Source organism: Cephus cinctus, unplaced genomic scaffold (genome assembly GCF_000341935.2).
Source record: "Cephus cinctus unplaced genomic scaffold, Ccin1 Ccin1_scaffold1184, whole genome shotgun sequence".
NCBI classification, from domain to species: domain Eukaryota; kingdom Metazoa; phylum Arthropoda; class Insecta; order Hymenoptera; family Cephidae; genus Cephus; species Cephus cinctus.
In genome coordinates, this window is record NW_014333664.1 from 24102 (window position 1) to 46223 (window position 22122).

The 22122-nt window shown below is 38.5% G+C and overlaps 3 protein-coding genes across 14 annotated transcripts; all 3 read left to right on the plus strand.

Moving 5' to 3' along the window:
- The first annotated feature begins 17 nt into the window (after positions 1-17).
- Positions 18-6724, plus strand: LOC107272503 (E3 ubiquitin-protein ligase UBR2). 3 transcript variants are annotated; one of them, XM_025089804.1, is made up of 3 exons: positions 18-298; positions 859-2529; positions 2674-6724. In XM_025089804.1, exons 2-3 carry the CDS (start codon positions 901-903, stop codon positions 6286-6288), a joined length of 5244 nt encoding a protein of 1747 aa, XP_024945572.1. In that variant the 5' UTR covers positions 18-298; positions 859-900; the 3' UTR covers positions 6289-6724. The 3 variants fall into 3 exon arrangements, with proteins under 3 accessions (XP_024945572.1, XP_015605195.1, XP_015605196.1); XM_015749709.2 differs by having other exon boundaries at positions 859-6724; XM_015749710.2 differs by lacking the exon at positions 18-298 and adding an exon at positions 305-447 and having other exon boundaries at positions 859-6724.
- Positions 6725-7381: 657 nt separating this feature from the next.
- Positions 7382-17461, plus strand: LOC107272501 (myotubularin-related protein 13). 2 transcript variants are annotated; one of them, XM_015749707.2, is made up of 23 exons: positions 7382-7749; positions 7834-7919; positions 7995-8282; positions 8361-8580; positions 8663-8904; positions 8994-9299; positions 9390-9567; positions 9645-10707; positions 10777-11014; positions 11096-11291; positions 11366-11675; positions 11748-11941; positions 12030-12428; positions 12497-12713; positions 12811-13012; positions 13099-13244; positions 13348-14193; positions 14270-14417; positions 14492-14637; positions 14707-14933; positions 15110-15316; positions 15396-15478; positions 15847-17461. In XM_015749707.2, exons 1-23 carry the CDS (start codon positions 7650-7652, stop codon positions 15937-15939), a joined length of 6135 nt encoding a protein of 2044 aa, XP_015605193.1. In that variant the 5' UTR covers positions 7382-7649; the 3' UTR covers positions 15940-17461. The 2 variants fall into 2 exon arrangements, with proteins under 2 accessions (XP_015605193.1, XP_015605194.1); XM_015749708.2 differs by having other exon boundaries at positions 10786-11014.
- Positions 17462-18324: 863 nt separating this feature from the next.
- Positions 18325-21815, plus strand: LOC107272524 (alpha-methylacyl-CoA racemase). 9 transcript variants are annotated; one of them, XM_025089817.1, is made up of 7 exons: positions 18330-18936; positions 19429-19719; positions 20288-20352; positions 20431-20538; positions 20605-20748; positions 20822-21068; positions 21128-21815. In XM_025089817.1, exons 3-7 carry the CDS (start codon positions 20325-20327, stop codon positions 21636-21638), a joined length of 1038 nt encoding a protein of 345 aa, XP_024945585.1. In that variant the 5' UTR covers positions 18330-18936; positions 19429-19719; positions 20288-20324; the 3' UTR covers positions 21639-21815. The 9 variants fall into 9 exon arrangements, with proteins under 9 accessions (XP_024945580.1, XP_024945585.1, XP_024945586.1 ...); XM_025089818.1 differs by having other exon boundaries at positions 18331-18936; positions 19429-19548; XM_025089812.1 differs by lacking the exon at positions 20288-20352 and having other exon boundaries at positions 18325-18936; positions 19402-19548; positions 20397-20538.
- The last annotated feature ends 307 nt before the right edge of the window (positions 21816-22122 follow it).

A 22122-nucleotide genomic window follows, 5' to 3' on the forward strand; every position in this document is an offset into this window, starting at 1 on the left:
TGCACATCTATTATCCCTATAAACATGGTTTCATCTTGGTTCAGGCCATTTTGTGCAGTGTTCAAGCAGCTGTACGTTAACATATTTCCTACTTATTCCTTCGTACTGAAATGTCAAAGAGCGTCAGCTCATAATTCGCAAAATGCGCATTGTTTACGGGGACGTGTGAGCCTTGTAATATATCGTATTAACATGTGTGTGCGTCAACAATAAAGCACCAACAGGAGTAATTCTGGTAGTTTCGCGAAACAAAGAACTCTTCGATACCTTTAATAACCTTGGCCTGGTCGTCATACCCGTAAGTATCACCCTCAAAAGTGGTTAAAAATAGTACAGTTTAGTGGAAAGCTGAGGAGACGTTATTAAATTCATCGTCGTGGAGGCCACCATCTTTTCAATTGTCATCCTTAGGTTTTTTGTTGAAATACGCATCTCATCAAAAAAAAGGTCACTCGCCTTCTTCTTCCCTTTTAAAAGTACCATTGTTATTGCGACTTATTTTATTCCCGACATTGCTTCGATTTTTGCTAGTAAATAGCTAAATAATTATTGTGTTTACGTGTTCCTTATTTTGGCAACATTTCCGGGAATTAATAAGGTTTGCTTGTCATTTCTTTCTATTTTTCGCTTTTTTAAAGCACTTTCTCTAAGCCTTTAAATCATTTATACAGTGTCTTGCATGAACAATTTTTCGCAATCGCGACTGTTTTCGCTTTCAGACTGGTCTTTCCAAATGTAACAAGGAGTGCTTATAATAGTACATTTTTATAATTAATATACACAATGTCAGATAACTTTCTTTAGATTTCTCTCTGTGTCACATAACAAAAACTATTTAATTTGTTTTTATCATTACAGTTTGAGCATCTGCCTTGCCATAGAGTTTTAAATCATCCCAAAATGAGTCACGAAGAATTACTGCAAAGTTCGACTGAGGACAATGACATAGGACTTGCACCACTTTTACCGATGTTTCCAAGATCAAATAAACCATGTGTCAATGTGTGGATGGATAAGTTGAGTAAAGGCATCCTATCTTGTACACACTTTAAAGAGCATTGGAGAATTTGGGTACCTAAGATATATTGTCTTGAACCAAATAGTAGTTGTCTTCATTGGAGCTTTGCTGAAGAAAATGCAAGACAACTTCTCTTTAACACTCTAGAGGAATTCATATGTAATGGGGATCCCCAGGAGGTACTCAAACAGCTCAGTCAAATGGATCACCCACCATCAATTTGTGGCAGAGTATTTAAAATGGGCGAGCCGACATATAGCTGCAGAGAATGTGGCATGGACCCAACCTGCGTTTTATGCGTGGATTGCTTCAAGCAATCTGGTCATAGAAATCATAAATACAAAATGGGAACATCTAATGGTGGTGGATGCTGTGATTGTGGTGATACAGAAGCTTGGAAGAAAGAGCCCTTCTGTAACATGCACCTAATAGGCACTCAAACTACAGAATCATCTGGAAATAAATTACCGGACGATATTTCAGAACGCGCTGTGGCTACTTTTGAAGCTGTGCTCAAATATTGTTATGAACTATTATCATTGGAACATACACCAGGATTACCGTCGGACCTCTGTCTCAAAGACACAGATGAGGATCCTTCCTGGCTTTTATCAACAACAGACATGTATTGTACGGTTCTCTTCAATGACGAGACACATACTTTTGAGCAAGTAATAAACACACTAATGCGTGTCATCAAGTGCACTCAGAGAGACGCAATAGAATTTGTGACGAACATTGATCGTGAAGGTAGAGCAGTAGTGAAATGTTCAGGATTTCAGCACTGTAATGAGCTGAAGTCAGAAATAGAGAGATTCACTTCGCGACAAGGCAACAGACCTTTGAAAGTTTTGGTGGTTCACGCTCATGTAGTGGCACATCAAATCTTCGCCATGAAACTTTTAGATTGGTTGCAGCAGTTCATAAGTCAGTGTAAAGGGTTCAGAGTGCTTTTCAGCCACGTAGCCTTGAATAGAAAACTCCCTGAGGTATCAATTGTTGAGGGAATTCTCATGAGAGATTCCCAACTGTGGAAATCCGCCAGAACGGCCTGGCACAGACTCTTCATCTCAGGAATGCTCATGGAATATGAAAGCAAAAAAGCACTGGCTACCGTATTCACATACAATTACGGATCTGTGATGAAGGATTTTATAAGAGATGATCATGATCATTCGTTTTCCATCGTTTGTCTTTCTGTTCAGTTATTTACTGTACCCACCCTGGCGCATCATCTTATCGCACATAATGATGCACTTTTTATATTGCTGAATACACTACTTTCAGAAAGTTCTCCAAGACGAAATTCTGCAAGGATCCTTGAGTTTGAAAGAAATACACCAAACACTACTTTTAAAAGAGCACAGTATATACTGTACGATCTGCGGTATTTGCTAAGCGCTAAACCAGAAGTTTGGACTATCGAATTGAGACGTGCTTTTCTCCAAGGGTTCACGTTGCTTCTTACATTACTTAGCAGTATGCAAGGAATGGATGCTGCATTACGACAGGTCAGCCAACATATGGAATATGAACCAGAATGGGAATCAGCATTCAATTTGCATATTAAGCTATCACCGGTGATTAGTTTAGCTCTTGAATGGTGCGGCTCCGACAGAATAGTTTTTATAAAAACATTCAGATTTGTATTGAAGGGACTCCAGGGGCTTCCTGATAACGATCCTGGTCGAACTCAACTCAGGCAACTGGCAGGTCACAGTGCCCACTGCATACAGTATGACGTGACTTCCTCGCCAGTATCCATTCATTTACCATTTTCTAGGCTCCTTGCAGGACTTTTCTTACATCTTGAAAAATACGATCTTAATTTCGGAAGCGCAGAGTTCATGATTTCTTCCAAGCCAACACCTGAGCAGATAATTGAACCCATTCTGAGGACTCAAGCGATGATTTCTCAAGTGCATGCTGGTATGTGGCGACGAAATGGATACTCCTTACTTAATCAGCTATATTTTTATCACAATGTTAGATGCCGCTCCGAAATGTTGGACCGCGACATAGTACTCCTGCAGGTTGGAGCCTCATTGATAGACAGTAATGAATTCTTAATACACATCCTGAATAAATTCAATTTGATCAATTGGTCAAATTCAGATTTTGAGACTACAACGCTCAAAAGTTTGGAGGAGGATAATACTAGACAGACGATCAATCTTGTGGAGGAATTCCTAGGTTTACTCATCACCATCATAGGTGAGCGATACGTTCCAGGAGTTGGTCAAGTCGACACTGATGATCGTATCAGAAAGGAAATCATTCAGCAACTCTGTATTAAACCACTTCCACACTCGGAATTGAACAAGGCTCTTCCGGATGACATACACTATGAGACTGGAATTGAGAGAGTAATCGATGACGTAGCAGAGTTTAAGAAACCTCCTGAGATATCATTAGGGAAAGGTGTTTATGAACTCAAACCACATCTTTACTCTGAATACAACGTATTCTTCTACCATTACACAAAAGAAGAATTAAGTAAATCTGAAGAAGCTCAACGCAAGCGCAGAAAAGCAGCCGGTGAACTGGAATGCTGTCCACCACCGAAACTGCCTAAATTAACGGAAGCTTTTAAAATGGTAACGAATTTACTTCAGTGTGATGTCATGCTTCATATAATGCAAACGGTACTAGAACGCGCACTTAATCTCAGAGCCAGAAGCTTCTCCGAGCCTCAAGTGCATAAGATACTTCACTTGATAGGCTATGCTCTGCAAGAAGAAGAATCAGGACACTATCCCTTCCTCGCTTTTACGAAGAAGGCTTCCAAATGGAAGATCTACAATCAATTAGAAGATCTTTGGAATAGCCCACGAGTAGAAGCCCACAAGGATCTTCTCACCTGGGTGTTAGAGAAATATAAAAGTGTTGCTGGCTCTGCAGTGATGGAATCCGTGTCTTTGCCTGCAGCTCCGTTAGTGGAACGTTCTAGTAATGATGCAAGTTCAACAAATACAAGCAAGGAATGGAGAACGAAGATGGCTGCTCAGAAACGTGCTAAAATCATGGCGCAAATGACTGCTATGCAAAAGCACTTCATGAAGACGAATGCAAAACTCTTTGAGGAGGCTGCAGTTGACGTGAACAAGAGCGACCGTGGCTCGATAATGGACTTAACCGAATCAACTCAGGAAGCTGCTATTGCTGTCGGTTTAAGGCAAACAAACAGATCAATCGAAGAAAAAACATACACGTGCATTCTCTGTCAGGAAGATCAGGCTGTCACTGCAGCAGGTGCTGCTATGGTACTTGCAGCTTTTGTACAGCAATCTACAGTGTTGTGCCAGGACAGAAGTAATACCGACGAACCGAATCCTCTTTATTTATCTGCAAAATTGGGCGCATCGCCGCATACCAGTACCTGTGGCCATGTGATGCACGCTCAGTGCTGGCAAAAGTACTTCGACAATGTTCTTGCCAAGGAAAACAGAAGACCTTATCGTCTAAGACAACCTGCTAGTTTCGATGTAGAGAAACATGAGTATCTCTGCCCACTCTGTGAGTGTCTTAGCAATACAGTGTTACCGCTTTTGCCATCACCATCGACCTTACAGCCAACGATTCATCCCCAGAAAGACATGGACTTTACGACCTGGATAAAGGCATTGAATTTAACCCTAGACTGTAAAAACAAAGGATATTTCACAGCGCCGGGGCAAATTGAAAATAATCATGACTCAACATGTCGATACTATTCAGATGTAAAATCTGCCGACTCTATGGAAGAAGAAAATTCGACATCAAGACAAACATTCGCGTGTCCAGTGAAGAGGATCTCTCAGGAACTCGGCGACAAAGGAAATGCATTCATATCTTTATATGAACAAACCGGTCCATGGCTGTCGGATAACCTCGTTTCTATGATACATCTCTTTGCTCAGGCCACTTACACGAAAGGTTTGGGGGTGGAGCCACATGAAGGAGATTCAAGGGTACCTTTGCTCGCATGGAAGTCCACAGCGTATACGATTCATGCAATAGAGTTTACATTACGAGATGTAACCAAGCCACTATTGGGATCTCTACCTTCTAGGCACAGAGATAATCTGGAGGGACTCATTAGAATTGCAACTATTTTAGGTTCAACGTGGCCGAATAACAGCAATTCACCGTCCTGGCCAAATGTCAGTACCATAGGAGGTCACGCGTTAGACCTTCTAAGAATGCTCTTGGAAAATCCATTTGATGGTCCCAGTGTTCTAGAATGGGATCCATTCGGTGTTTTAGTACCACTCACTATATCTCTACCAAGTCTCTTCAACACAAAACCCAATACACCTTCGCCAGTTATAACGGGTGGCATCCAGGAATCCCATGCACTGAAGCTTGTATTTCTGTCACTTATCGTGAAGATTCTTTTGACAACAGATTTCAAGAAAAATGATCAAATGGATGTGGATGATCCGGATCCAGAAGAAATCGCAACCTGTAATTCTTTACTCTCCTTGACGAAGACTCTCGGTGTGAATATCGGTAATCAAACAATACCCCAAGTCTGGAGACAAGTCAAGAACTCCTGCCTCCCGTTCCTGCGATGTTGCACCTTGTACTTTCACTACGTAACAGACGTACCAGCCTCCACAGAACTTACCATACAAGGTAAAGGAACCTTTGAGAATATATGTAAATATTTGGGTCTGCCAATATCCTGCAATGAATTATTGGATCTGGAGGTGTCCAAAAATCTCGCTACTCTGTGGAGGAATCATCCAACCGTCCAATCGTACCTGGCTGATTGCAGTACGATATCAATAGTGAAAGAACCTTTATCTGTCAACAAGCTAGTAGATCTGCCGGATGACTATAGTGAATTAATAAATTCCGTTTCGCTATTCACATGCCCGTACAGTGATCGTGAGGATTCCCGTAGCCCCACAATGTGTCTGGTATGTGGACAGATGCTTTGCTCACAAAGTTACTGTTGCCAGACGGAACTGAACAAAACGATGGTGGGTGCATGCACCTATCATGCCAGCAAATGCGGTACGGGCGTTGGAGTGTTCTTGCGCGTCAGGGAATGTGAGATCCTATTTCTACGCAGCCCTAATAGGGGTGCGTTCATGTGCGCACCGTATCTCGATGAGTATGGAGAAACCGATCAGGGTTTACGACGAGGAAATCCACTAACGCTATGCAAAGAGAAATACACGAGATTGAATCAACTCTGGTTGGGACATGGACTGCACGAGGCCATAGCAAGGGCAATAGAGTCTTCGAGCAACCTTATGTCAACGCAATGGCAAGATCTATAACCGTTTTAGAAATCCTGATGAGAGATTTATTGGGATACATACTCTCTTTCTGTATCTCTCCTATCTTGCTAATCCCATCCCTGTTCCCACGTACTATTCAAGTACCATTCACTTTGTGTACCCAAAACCATCCACCCACATCCTTGGAATCTAGACCCGGACATTAACCAAAAAATACTAAATTTATGATTAGCTTAAGAGAAATGTAGTTGGTAGTATTACGTCGTTGACTATTCTTTCGATTTGCCACACGAGGAAAACGAAAATTATGAAATTATTTATTTCAAGTGGTTAAACGCGTCGTCGAAAGCTTTGTATATTTAAAAAAAAAAAACATCGGTTATTATTACATCCTGTTGCGACGTTTCAGATAACTAGAGTTTAACGAACTTTCTAATATGTAAATTAAAAATATAAATTCCTGTATAATTACTAACCAGAATTTTGTCTGATTTCCATTATTGCCACGTCCTTTTACCTTTTGATCTTTACTACTAAAAAAGCTCTAGCAAAAATAAGATTCAAGAATATAGGAATGCATCAAATGTGCTGTGAGAAGGGCTGCTGTTCATTCTGACATAGCTGCAAGATAAGTTTGTTGAGTCATAAATGAAATAATAATATACGGATATATAAAATAGGTCCTTGTAGTATTAAAAAGGACACTTAAGACGAGGATAGAATCGGATTACACAATTTTTTGGTCATACAATTTTTACAATTTTGGTCATACAAATTTATCGGTCATACAATTTTTTGTTCATGTTGAATAGAATAGAGATCAGCCACCAGAGGACGACAGTAGAAGTCAGAACAGAATCCTAAAGTGGCACCATCTTCTTGGGTTAAGATTTCTATCGTTCGTGACTTTTTTGGCGTTCGACCGATTCCCAATGTGGCGCTTTAGTTTGGAAGGTTATGGATTGAAGCTTCGGGGTGTGGCATCATATTTTGTGGTTTATAAAATGATCCCAGCACGCCGAGCATATTATGCCATATAGAATTCCTGTTTCATCGCGACAAATCGTTGCAGCACTGTCCCGTGGTAACTCCGGCTCGTGTGACCCATTTGACATCAATTCGAGGCCGCTCATCCTACCGTCAAAAGGACTTTAAATTTATTATTACTCCAGTAGCTTGTTGCCACTTCGCACGAAAGAAAACCGGACCTTCCTGTTGATTGTCTTTAAGTCATGCATTGTCAGACTCTTGAATTCATGATGATACGGTGGTTATTCCGTCATTTGTCCAACTGAGCTCACTTGACACACGTCTAGTCTGACAATCATCGCCAAAGGCGGCTTCAACGTCGCTCATCGGAACGCAGTCCATGAAATCAACAGCGCCAAACTCTTTGTGGGATGTTGAATGCCACTACTCCCACACAGTCCAACGAATACACGGAGATGTCTCGGCTGGCCGACTACTTTGTAGTGGTCGGCTATGATCACGAGAAGGAAAGTAAGTAGAAGAAGCTATTCTAGTCACGGCATGCCTCATGGAGTTCATTTTGGTCCATCTGCCATGAGCTGGATTACGTTTCAGGAGGTGGCATAAGTAATGGGATTATTCTACAAAGATTTCCTGAGAAGGACTGGTCCGATACACCATTTATTGAAGGGATAGAATGGGTGAGAATCTTTCAACAGATTTTACTATTAACCTGTTCGCTGGAATGCTCTTATGTAACACTATCATTGTTTTAGTTTTGTCAACCACAAGGATGGGCTCTTTCCACAGAAAGACAAGAACCCAGGTTCTTTGTATCCATATTAACAGATATAGATGCAAATCGACATTATTGCGCATGCATGTGCTTTAATGAAACAGTTTCTATCACTCCTAGTAAGCCTGTAGATGAGGAAGAGGAACCTGTCGATGGAGACAGCCGTACTTTGGTCAGAGCCATTCCTACCATTGCTCATCACAGTATCATGTATGCACCGAAGTGTCTGGTGCTGGTCTCCAGACTGGATTACATAGAAACTTTTCGGGTACTTACACATTTTATAAATCATTTTAAGAGACTAGAAAGAAACTATTGAACATTATAACTTTCCTCTCTATTTCAGAACTGTCTGGGAATCATTTACACCGTGTATGTAGAAAATCTTGGCATTCCTTTAGAAACCTTGGTGGGGAATATCTTAGGATGCATACAGGTGCCACCAGCAGGTGGTCCCCAAGTGCGCTTTAGCATTGGCGCTGGCGATAGACAAGCTTTACAACCACCGATCAGTCCTTCGCTTCCTATTACACACACTAGTGTCAATCTGCTATTTCAACAGCTAAGTGAGTAAGAAAAATAATAAAGCAAAAAGCATTTGAAAAAATATTCCTATACAGCAATTCATAATTTTGTTTCGCTCTCTAGGTATTCGCAATGTTCTGGTTTTATTTTGTGCTGTCATGACGGAACACAAGATTCTCTTCCATTCGGCTAGTTATTCCCGTTTGACAGAAGGATGTCGAGCACTTACTGCGCTAATGTATCCCTTCAGATACACTCATGTATACATTCCACTTTTACCAGCAGCTCTAGTCGAAGTACTGAGCACGCCAACACCATTTATAATGGGAGTGCACAGTTCCCTTAAGCATGAAGTTGCTGAGCTGGTAAAAATTATTAGATACACAACTTTATCCACAAAGTCTTTTCCTAAGAAGTATGTATATAGCGTAACGTAACTTCTACTTTTCTATAGATGGACGTAATAGTGGTCGACCTGGATGGTGGTTCAATAATGGTTCCCGATGGAGTTTCACTTTCGTTACTACCAGAACCATTACTTTCTCAGACGCAGGATGCCCTGTCTCTAGTTTTACAACCTGAGTTGAGTTGCGCAGATTATGCATTTCCACCGCTGGCTACCAGGGCGCCACATCCTCCTATGCTGGACAAAGAACTTCGAGCGGTGTTTATGAGAACGTTTGCCCAGCTTCTTCAAGGATATAGAAGCTGCCTGACCTTAATACGCATACATCCTAAACCTGTCATCACTTTTCACAAGGTGCAAATTCCATTTTCTAATTAATTTTGTTATTAGAAAAGTGCTTAATGGTGTCTAATCGTAAGTGCATTTGCTTCCTATTCATTTCAGGCCGCATTTCTGGGCGAACGAGGATTGATAGATTGTGATTTCACCATCAGAGTTCTGGATTGTATGTTCTTCACATCCTTTATCACTGAACGTGGTCCCCCATGGCGACCATGTGATGTCTGGGATGAGCTGTACAGTAATCTCAGCGATCAGCTGAAGCAGGAGGCACAAGATCACAGTAAGACATCCCAAGATTCACTTTAGAAGCTTTTTATAGAAACCTCAACATTGTACATTAAATATAAAATCTTTCAGGATTGATTCTGAATCATATTCAAGAACTTGCACAACAACTGTACACCAATGAGAATCCGAATCCTCAACCGTACGTGCAGAAAATCCTGAAACCTCCAGAAGGAGCCTTTGCCAGGATACACCAACCATTGCTTCCACGTATAAATCCTGAACAAGTACAAGCAATAATAGATGAAGGTCTTGCCAAGAATAATCTTAAAGTAAGGTTATCATCTCTACGGCCCATTCAGCCACGAATAGTACCCATTGGACCCCATATTTCAATAGTGCATGATACGCGACATCTGGTTAGCAATTCAGCACGTAGATTGGAAGTGCTACGCAATTGCATAAACTGCATATTTGAAAATAAAATATCCGATGCGCGTAAGACATTCCCAGCAGTTCTTCGTGCCTTGAAGAGTAAAGCAGCCCGATTGGCACTTTGTATGGAATTATCACAACATGTTGTGGGAAACAAAGCGATGCTGGAACATCAGCAATTTGACCTCGTGGTCAGATTGATGAACTGTGCTTTACAAGATGATTCCTCGATGGACGAACATGGTGTAGCCGCGGCATTGTTGCCATTGGCAACGGCATTCTGCAGGAAACTCTGCACAGGTGTAATACAATTCGCCTATACATGTATTCAAGAACATGCAGTATGGCAGAACCAGCAGTTTTGGGAAGATGCGTTCTACCTGGACGTTCAGAAGGACGTGAAACGTCTTTACTTACCTGGTGAAAATTCACCACCAAGACTGTCTAATGAGGGTATCCTGAGTCCTGTAAGTCCTCGAGAGAACAAGGAATTTCCATTCAGAGATCGGTGCTCGGTGTATCGAACTCAAGAACCATCTGCCCTGGAAATTGCTGCCGAGCAAATGAGAATTTGGTCCTCCATTGATTCTGAGAAGCAATGTGAGCTCATTACTAGTGAGGAGAGTACCATGTACAGTCAAGCGATTCACTATGCGAACAGGATGGTTTATTTGCTAGTCCCGCTGGACATCGGTGCCAAGACACATCGACCCGATAACGTTTACTATGATGAAAGAGCGAGCAACAGTATCACCAATAGGTATGTACCATCTTGGGACTTTCATTTGGAAGAAATTGTCGGATGAATTATGTGAAATTCTACGAATAGTGTCGCCAGTGACAGTGGAGATGCTGAATCTGGATTCGAGGAAACTGATCCTGGTGAAACAGGAACAGCCGTGATACGTATGGTATCGCGGTTTGTCGATAGAGTCTGTACCGAGGGTGGCGTTAGCGCCGAACACGTTAGATGTCTTCATCAAATGGTTCCTGGTGTGGTTCACATGCACATTGAGACGCTGGAAGCTGTTCATAGAGAAAGTAAACGATTACCACCAATACAAAAGGTAAATAACAGATAAAATGATACTTAGTGCATGTGAAACTAATATTAACAAAAGTAACATATATTTGTTTGTGTTGGACAGCCTAAGATACTGACCCCGAATATGCTACCCGGTGAAGAGGTGATAATGGATGGTTTAAGGGTGTATCTTTTACCGGATGGACGAGAGGAGAGTTCTGCTGGTCTTCCAAAAACTCCGCCACTGTTGCCGGCTGAGGGTGCCATTTTTCTTACAAACTACAGAATAGTTTTTAAAGGGATACCTTGTGATCCGTTCGGTGTGTTTTCTATATTTAAATTCAATATGGAAGGAGTTGTTATTTGAATATTATAATCCATTTACTTTTCATAGCTTGCGAACAACTAGTCGTTCGAGCCTTCCCAGTGACTTCTTTAACAAAAGAAAAGCGCGTAGCCGTTCAACATTTGGCACATCTAGATCAATGTCTTCAGGAAGGATTGCAGTTGCGATCATGTACTTTTCAGTTGATAAAATTAGCTTTTGATGAGGAAGTTACGCCAGAAAATATTGAAACCTTGAGGAAACTCGTCCACAAAGAACGTTATCCTCCACATATCTTTCATCATTTTGCTTTTAACGGTCAAGTGGTGGTGACACCGACAGCTCATCATAAGGGAAAGGAAAAGAATGCCACCCTTAAGTAAGTCTCTTTTTTAAATTAAATTATTATATTGAAAGTAGTTACCCTTTGTGTATCTGTGAATTTTTAAAGGGGTTTTGCTAAAAAAACTTTATTAAAAACGGCCAGAAAAGCGGGTTTCAAACCTAAACAATCGTCTAAAAGGCAGAAATACGTTCTGCCAAATATGAATATTATGGGCAGTAATAAATACATGACATCACCTGGAAGAATGAGTCTTCCAGTAACCGACAACAACGACCTGAGCCACGATGACGATCTTAGCAGTAAGTATCATGAGAATATTTCCTAATTGATTATTGAAATTCGAATACAATTAATCTATTTAACATTGAAATGCTGTTTTCCTTGCAGTCGACGAATTCGAGATTCCTGGTATCGTGGCACAACCTCCAACAGATGCGAAGACATTGGAACGACTCTCAGAGAGAAGTTACGTTAGGGATTGGTATAGAATCGGCCTTTGTCCGAATGGTCCACACAATAATCGAAGAAACGAGCCGTTCCGTTTGACGTCAGTAAATTGCGCGTACATGATGTGCAGGAGTTACCCAGCCCTCTTAATAGTTCCTACCTCGGTATCAGATGAGAGTATTCGCAGATTCTGTAGGCTGTACAGACACAGTAGAATACCAGTGGTCACGTGGAGACATCCAAGAACAAAAGCTTTGCTCATACGAGGAGCTGGTTACCATGGTAAAGGCGTCATGGGGATGCTGAAAGCACATCCATCTTCTGCAGGAAATCTTAAGGGTATAATTTAAAAATTCTACTGCAAAATCTATATATAACACGAAAATACATTTTTATTTTATTTACAGCTACATCCTCTGAGAGTACGTCATCACTGGAGCAGGAAAAATACATGACGGCTATGGTGAACGCTACTCCTCTTTCTGTATTACGTCAAGGCTCTGCCTGGGGAATGTCAGACAGTTCTCTCAGTATAGATTCTCTATTACTTGCTGCTGAAGATCGTAATGCTACTCCAGAACAGTCGCGCCGAAATCCATTCAATAAAGCTATTGGTACTCTAGGGTATGTATTATAGAAACTATGTACGAACTATATATATATATATATATATATACATATGTGGTTCCGAAAAGATGTTTAATGTGTGATTGTCTAAAAGGTCGTCAGGTGGTAAAGGACCAAAAAATTTTGCACGATGGGGCTCTCTCAAAGACAAAAGGCATAATTCTCAGGCTTCTTTAACAACTGTCAATCAACGAGGCACTGTCAGACACTCAGCGGATTCTGACAGTGGCACCGAGTGCGTTCACACTATTCAACGCGCCGCACTGTATATTCTTGGTGAGAAGGCTCATATGAAGGTAAGAATTGTCATTTTGAAACCAACGAAAAGACATTTTTTTACTTTTTAAATTATGGAATATATATATATTTGTTTTATTTAAAGGCAGGTAAAGCCGAGTCTGCACCAAAGTCTGACTTCATTCCAGTGGAGTACTACGATGTTAGACACACTAAAGCGGCATTTAAAAAATTGATGAGAGCCTGTGTACCGAGTTCGCCGAATCCAGAACCTGAACAAAGCTTTTACAAGTAAAATAGACTTTAATATAATTGGTTGTGCTTCTTCGGAAGTACAAAACTTAGTTATCATCTATATTAGAATGGTTTTTGATTTCTGTGTTTCAAATTGTAGGCTCATTGAGAACTCGGAATGGTTGCAACAACTGCAGAGCTTGATGCAATTATCCGGAGCAGTAATAGATCTGATGGACGTTCAAGGATCTTCTGTAGCAGTTTGCCTGGAAGATGGTTGGGATACGACAGCTACAGTCTGTTCAGTGGCCCAAATATGCCTTGATCCTCACTACAGAACCATCGAGGGTTTTCGAACTCTTATTGAGAAGGAATGGCTAGGTTTTGGGCACAGATTTGGCCATAGAAGTAATCTTGCAGTAAACTCACAAACAACAAACTTCACGCCAACCTTCCTCCAGTTCCTGGATATTGTTCATCAAATTCTGAGGCAGTTTCCATTGGCGTTTGAGTTCAATGACTTTTATCTGAAATTCCTTGCTTATCACTCTGTGTCCTGTCGCTTTCGCACATTTCTTCTTGATTGCGAATTCGATAGGGTAGAATGTGGGATTACTGCTGTCGAGGACAAAAGAGGATCGTTGACAAGCCACCATAAGGGTGTGGACACGGGAAGCGATGACGAGACAGTTTATCCTGGTGGAAGACTTGCAGGCACCAATACTGGTTCCAATCTTGGCCAAAGTATCTTCGACTACATCGAAAAGCAACATGCCAGGTCGCCACTATTTTTTAACTTCATGTACACACCAACTACTGAACATCCAGTACTTCGTCCGGTGTCGCATTTACCAAGTCTAGATATATGGCAGTATTATCTTGAGGAAGAATTGGCACATGGACCAGCTTATGACCTTGAAGTGTTACAACAGGATTCGCAACAGGAAGAGGAAGCTGAGGCTGCTGACGGAATTGTGAAAAGCAATCGCAAAGTGGTGACACAAGGGTAAATAAAGAGTCCATTGGTTTTTTTATCTAAAAGAATTTTAAAAAACATCAATTGCATAGTAATTGTTTTAAAGATACGATGGGCTGAGTTCGATGATACCAGATCAATTTTCGCATCTTCTGGAAGAAATCCATAAATTAGAAACGGAATTGGGTCATCTTCCCCAGAAGTGGAAAGTATTATGGGATAAATTGGAGTTACCTAACACAGATTCTCTTGCTGTAAGTTCTGTTTCACAAATCTTAAAACATTGTAAATGGACAAATCGTTCCTCATAAGTTACATTATTTACTAGCGGCACGCTTCATTCAGCACGGCATTAGTAAGGCATCACGGTCGATTGATCCATAAACGTTCGACCTTGGAATTACTTTTAAGGGGTAAATTAGCCGGTGGAAACACTTCCGGAAATGAGGGTTCTGTTTACGCACATCCGCACAGGTAATACCATAAATAATTTACATTTTCATTAATATTAATATTTATATTATATTATTAATCTGACAACAGATTCGAAAGATTGGATTCAGCTACTCCAACGCACTGCGACGCTTGTTCCGGTGTTTTATGGGGTCCTGTAAAGGCTGGTTTACGTTGCGTCGATTGCGGCCACGTGTGCCACGATAAATGTGCTGATGCTGTGCCCAAAAACTGTACAAAGTACAAGGCAGTGGCCGACAACTTGCAATCTCACACGCTGACAAGAAGTGGAGGCGATAATGGGAGCGTTAACTCTAGTATGTTTTTACATATCATCAATTCTAATGAAATCCGGTTTATGTAATTAGGTCGTGATATGAGTTTTATACTTCGTAGACTATTTAGCCGTAAATTAATGTAACATAGTCACTTTAAATGAAACTTATATCATGGTCCAACCATAAATCATATGGATCTCTAATTACTTTCTCAGGTGTCGCTACAATGCAAACATCCTCACAACAGTACTATGAACAATTCTCCAGCAACGTAGCAGAAAATAGAACGCACGAAGGTTATCTATATAAACGTGGCGCCCTACTCAAGGGCTGGAAACAACGATGGTTCGTTCTCGATTCTATAAAACATCAATTAAGATACTACGATGCCATGGAGGATTCTCATTGCAAGGGTTACATAGGTAAATATATAACGCATTGATTTAATTATTTTACCTATAGAAACGCTGAATGATTTCATTATTCTTAAATTCGTATCAGATTTGGCTGAAGTCGTTTCTGTAACACCAGCTGCACCAACGCCTGGTCCGCCAAAGAAGACGGACGACAAGTCATTTTTCGATGTAAGTTTTACGAGATACAAACTCAAAATAATATCAAATGGAACGTTATTATGTCTTCTAAAACTATTCTATAATGAATCGTAAATTGTTTCTGCAAGCGAATCAGGATTATTTTCTATCCTTTTTTCTTATTTCATTTGACTTATAGAAACAACTTACAAAAGACTTCTACCGACATTTCATTGTAGAACAGCTTTAGCAAGCCTTCTACGAGCAAGTCTGTCTTACGAATTCGAACCCCTAATTGGCCCTAACTTTTAAATCGAAAAATGTTGACCAATTAGGAGATTTCCGATTAGTACGGTTAGTCTGACAAAGCTGTGAAAGTGTCTTTAATCTAATATGTTCCTAATTTAATTTGTTCACAGCTTCGCACGAATAGGCGGACGTATAATTTCTGCGCGAGCGATGCAACAACAGCTCAAGAATGGATTGAAAAAGTTCAAGCATGTTTGCAGTAGTGTCACCGTGCGGATTCTAGCCCTAATTTAAATTGTGCAAGTGACTGATAGAATAATTGAAATTTTAATTTTGTTACATTATTTTGTATAGCTTAAACCCGTGGCATTGCGTCTTAGACAACCGCAGAGTTTTGCTTTAGATATTTTACGAACTGTCGATATAAATATACATAACCGTCGGTCAAAGAAAAATCAAATGAAGAACGTCGCCAGTGCAACAGCTAAAACGACGTAGGCAAAAATGTTAGTTAATCTCGGGCGACGTATGGTATATTAAGATGCCAATATATTGTATATTATTATTGTGTCCTAAGTTCAACTATTCTTTCCGACAAAACACGGATTTAAAAATTCTAGCTGGAAGAAGAGAGATCGACACAACAATCCTCGTGGGCATACTGCTTTCCCTCGTTTTAAAAGAGTTTTTTTTTGGTTTCTCTATATGGCGATTATTTAAACAAATTTAACAAACGGAGGAAGAACCTCGATGCGATCGTTACCGCACGTAGAAACACTTTATTAGATTAGCCTGCGTATATCTGTCGATATATTATAATAATTATTATTATTAGTTATTAAAATAATTGTCATTAATTGTTATATAGTAAGACGCGATCTCGCTTATTACCAAACGGGCGGTAAACGATATCCAGACAGAGTATCGAAACGCTTGTTTACACCCAAGACCGTCTCTCTCGCTAATTAATTTGTTCGCTTGACCCTGCTGAGCTTTTAATTAAATTTTAAAAAAGTGGTTAAGGGCGAAAGGATCAAGAATTAAAATTTGTATTCGTATAGTTACTGGCGATAAGAAGGGCAGGGGACAGCCAGAAAGTAAATGGGCAATATAGCTATCCTTCTATAAGTGCGAATCCCGTACAAATTGTCCCGTTTTTAAAAAAAAAAAGCGTAAAATGATTCCAGAAATAATTATCGAATATCGATTAATGTCGAATATTTAAAATCGACAACAAAATTTTAAGAGCGTCAATGTACGTTACAGAAATATTACTATTTTTTTTTTCGAGAATTTAGTTTAACTTGGAATTTAAAAGATCTGTGCATAAGATATCTATTATTAATCCTGAACAATGCCTGTTCTATTGTGTTTCTCGACGTGTCTTTAATGTTATAATGGTGATTCCTGACGTACACGTTAAGCGTTGAAATAGTAGGAACACCTCTCTCGAGATCTTGAAATTGTCGACAATTTCGAATGATTATTCGGATAGGGAGTATATCGAATAGTTTTGCTGCCAAGTCAATGTTAATATAAATGCGTGTACACTGTGCAGAAAGGTCGTGCTTCCTGTGAGATGCACAATGAGATTTCGTTATTATTTTTTATCTCAATTTATTTCCAAACCGAATCTCTAATATTCATATTTTTTGGGGGGGATATCGCTAAATTCGTACTGAGGTCTATTTTTATGTTCTATGAACGCGATGGATAACGAATTAACAATATATGATATTCCTTCTAGCGACAATGAAAAATACAATATGCGTTATTGAAATCGCATTGACGTCTATATTTTTTTACCCTTAAATGCCCCCACATTAACATGTATTACAAATTGATATTTTTTACAGCAGCCATTGACTCACTCTAATTTATGATAAAAGTAAGCGGCTGTACAGTGGTGAAATTAATTGACCATAATATACATAATATCTTGTGTTTTGCGTTTTTTCAAAATGAGTTTATAGTGATGTAAAGTACCATGTGAGCAAGAATCAACGAAAGCGATATAACAGAAATGACGTCTTATAAACTTCTTTAATTCTTTCAAAGGCACTGGTCTGATTATAAATTTATTCAACAAAATATTGGTAACTATTCAATCAAGAAAGATAAAACAAGAGGAAGTTCAAGAGGTTCAACCTGTATTTCAAATCCTTAAGAAATGGTTGAAAAGTTCACAAATTGTATGTGCACTTATTCTCAAGACATTTAAAAAATTTCAAGTCTATTGTCTCTTTTATTTTATTAGTTATGTATCTGTAAACTGTCATCAATTTAATATAGGTTCTCATTGAGTTAATATTCATGTAGAGCCATATCAACATTCCCTTTTCTATTTCTGATTTGTAAAAATAAAACTGCGAAAAATAATTAATTTCACTCTTATTTAAATTTTGTTTACCTATTTTAATTTTTATCATACATGTGGTATCTGAATGTAATTTTTTAAGTGCATATAAATGTAAAGAGTTTATGAAAATTCTTTAATTCTATGTCTGAAACTTTCCATTACCCTTTCTTTTATGAGATTTCAGTGACGTACATCTCTGTAAAAGTAACTTTTTTTGAACGAGTATCACTGGCGTACTCGACATAGTATGACGTTATGAATTACGACTAGCGCTCCCTGGAATAAAGGATATCTCTTTGGCGAGAAGAAAATGCTCACTGACAGCTACATTTTGTAGTAGGAAAAAAATCTTCCTATTGACAAAATAGATATTTCTCGGAGTGATATGGTGTATGCCTTAATAATACTTCTCGGTCCTAGAATAAGAATTTTATGAAAATAGCGTACGAAGTACAAGGCAAGGATCTGCGACAGAAATGTTTCTTTCTACAACTTGTCAGTACCACGTTTATCCATATTTTACCCATTTTATAAAGATTAATTGAGAAATCGAGCAACACTAGGACCCAGCTTTCATCAGAAGGCTTTGATTGTGCCCAGTCACTCAAGTGATAATATTTTAAATCCCAAATTTTTTCCGTACTACGATTCCTAGTAATCTTTTTCCGTGCGATCCATGCGGCTCTGTGGAAGCAGAGTACGGTCGGGTAAAGTGGGTCTGTGACATTAACACCGGATATTGCGACTTTTGTACCTTTCGCGGAGAGGAGTAATTCTTTGCCTTTTTTACCTGCTATAATATTCATCAAAATGTTAAAAACATTTCAGTTGATTTAGATTGTCAGAAGTGTTGGTACCAAATTTTTCGTGAAAAGCTAGTGACTCTAAGAGACTTGATAACGTAAGTTTTTTCACTTTGTTTGGTTAAAGATCAGAATATCCGTAACCAAAACATCCCTATGCTTACGTCATGTATTATATTCTTTAAGATCTATTTATGGTAGTTACACAAAGTGTGGATAATCTAGATTTCTCGATTTAAGTGACTTTTTTGGGTATTTCATTTTTAAAAACATTCTATCAAAACTATAAGTAAACACCATAGTCCATTCCTATACAACACAAAACACATCTGAATATTTTATGGTGTATCGAGTTCTCAATCTAATTTCAAAATCAAAAATGACCTGTAGGCGGTGCGCTTGTAGTGAATAACTCCATATACAAATTACATAAAGAAAATTGAATGCTCTGATTATTATGGAGATTAAGATTGCATTTTTTCTGTCAATATCCAGCTTTTTGCAGAAGCTTTATTATTAATTAATCAGATTAGAAAGATATAAAAACAGTTTCTTGTTAATAGTTGCTGTTGCTGCTTTTCAACTTGCAGGTAGTGTTTGACATGCCACTAAAGGGAATAAGAGTTATTGAAATGGCTGGTCTAGCACCAGCACCATTCTGTGGAATGATTTTAGCTGACTTTGGAGCATCTGTAATTCGTGTAGACAAGGTAGACCATGCACAGATCCACACATCTATATTTAGACTAGGCATTCCCTATCCTAGTCTGTATCGTCAAGTGAATAAATACGTTTCAAGCACAAAACGCATGCGCATCAAATATGTCGCTGTGTGAAGTAAAAGCGGAATTTCAAAAAACTTATGGAATAAATAATATATCGTAAATATAATAATGTATTTTATAATAAAAAATGGTATTAGAATTGTTTCATTTCATAGAAACAAAATGTAAAGGGAGCGTTCAAATTCAGTTCCTATTATGTATTTTCATATTAATACATATAAAATTATGAGTCATATCGGATCATACATATAGCATTATATTCCATAATAGAACGTAAATTTTATATTATTATAGATCGGTGTACTGGTCATATGAAAATACTTATAGATATAGATTACATATCTATCGTGTCATTACGGTTAAGCAACAATCTGATAGGTTCAGATTGGATTAGATAAAAACGCTATCATCACTTGAACTTTGAATAGATAGAATTGATAGAAAACGATTGAAATCGACAATTAGTTTTATTGTTTCTTATCGAATTATATTAGATTTTTTAAGAATGGTAGTACTATTCCCTTCATCCAAACACCGAAAGTTTTTCATGTACTTTTTGCTTGCTGGCACCAGAACGACTATGTCGAAATATGTCAATTGTCAATTGCTGTACCCTTTCTCTCTACTATTTCTTTTCTAAACTTAAACTGTCAATTACTTTTAGCTTCACTCAGCCAGACGAATATTTGGATCATGTATAGATGACAGTGACAACGTTGTATATCGTTGGTACAGATAATATGCAAGAATAGTTATTCGACTGCATGTTTTAGATTATGCCATCGATACAAACATTTGATTGCTTAGGGAATGGAAAAAAATCTATTTCTATAGATTTGAAAACAAAAAAGGGAGCTGATGTCCTGAGAAAATTATGTGATCAGAATGATGTACTAATAGATCCTTTTAGAAAAGGTATGAAATTTAATAAACAAAATAGCATATGTATAGATTCTTGATTAAATTGATAAATCATTTTAGGAGTCATGGAAAAATTGAGCTTGGGCCCTAAAGAGTTAATGAATCGAAACAAAAGATTGATCTACGCTAGATTAACTGGATTTGGACAACATGGCCCATATTCAACCATGGCTGGACATGACATAAATTTTTTAGCATTATCTGGTAAAAACAATATAATAAAGTCTCTTTTAATATGTCAATAATATTAGTTAATCTTAAAACTTTTAACACTTAGGATTATTATCGTTATTTGGTCGACATGGTGAAAAACCTACACCTCCAATAAATCTTGCTGCTGATTTTGGAGGTGGTGGTTTAATGTGTACTCTAGGAATCATTCTAGCATTGTTTGAACGTAATCAAAGTAATATGGGTCAAATAATAGATGCCAGTATGGTCGAAGGTTCTGCATATTTGGGTAGTTGGTTCTACAGATCTCGAGAAATTCCTGGATTATGGGGCCAGCCACGAGGAAAGAACTTGTAAGACAATAGCTTACATTTCTTGCATAAACATGAAAAAGTAAATATCTTCTTTTCAGATTGGACACTGGTGCTCATTTTTATGATACGTATCAAACAAAAGATGGAAAATATATGTCTGTAGGTGCAATTGAGCCTCAATTTTATAATATTTTATTGGAGAAATTGGAACTCTCTGACAATGAAGTTCCTCAATTTGAAAAGTTTGAAGAAAATCGTATTAAATTGGCTGAGAAGTTTAAAGAAAAAACTCAAGAAGAATGGTGTGCAATTTTTGATGGGACAGATGCTTGTGTCATTCCTGTATTATCATTAGAAGAAGCGCCTCATCATTCACATAACAAACACAATGAAAGCTTTCTACTTCAAAAACAAGATTCAGCAGTACCAAAACCTGCTCCACGCCTATCCCGTTCTCCAGGAGCATCATGTGTTATGCGTGGACCTCATCTAATTCCTGGAGAAAATTCAGTTGAAATTCTAAAGGAATATAATTTTGACTCTACTGAAATAAATGATTTAATTTCCCAGAATATAATCAAGCAAAGAAAGACACAGGCTAAGCTTTGAAATTGCTGTAATAAGGTATAAAAGCATGGAACATGAAATTTAATAAACAACTATCTACATCTGTGAATGTAGAATGTAAAACATAGGGACCGATACCATGAATAATATTCCTGGTGGTATCATATGGAACACGTAATTAAAACCGCAAAAAAATAAAATCTATTTTTCAAAAAAATACTTATTGAGTAATATATTTAAATCTTGCTTGCGACATGATTCTCTATTCGCTCTTTAGCCGTTAATAATAGTCAGAATCTAAAGGCATGGAAATTCGATTTGCAAAGGAACTGTGATTCCACTTTATATACAATGTAGTTAAACTTGCCGCTAAATCATAGTGATATCATTATCACTGGACGGTCACATAACACGAATGTACATGAAAGTGCATAACCTGTGTTAATATTTACCTTCATTCCCGGGCTTGTAGAATAAATTCCTATTGTAAGCTTACTTTTATTGTGCTACACGGCTTAAGGAAACA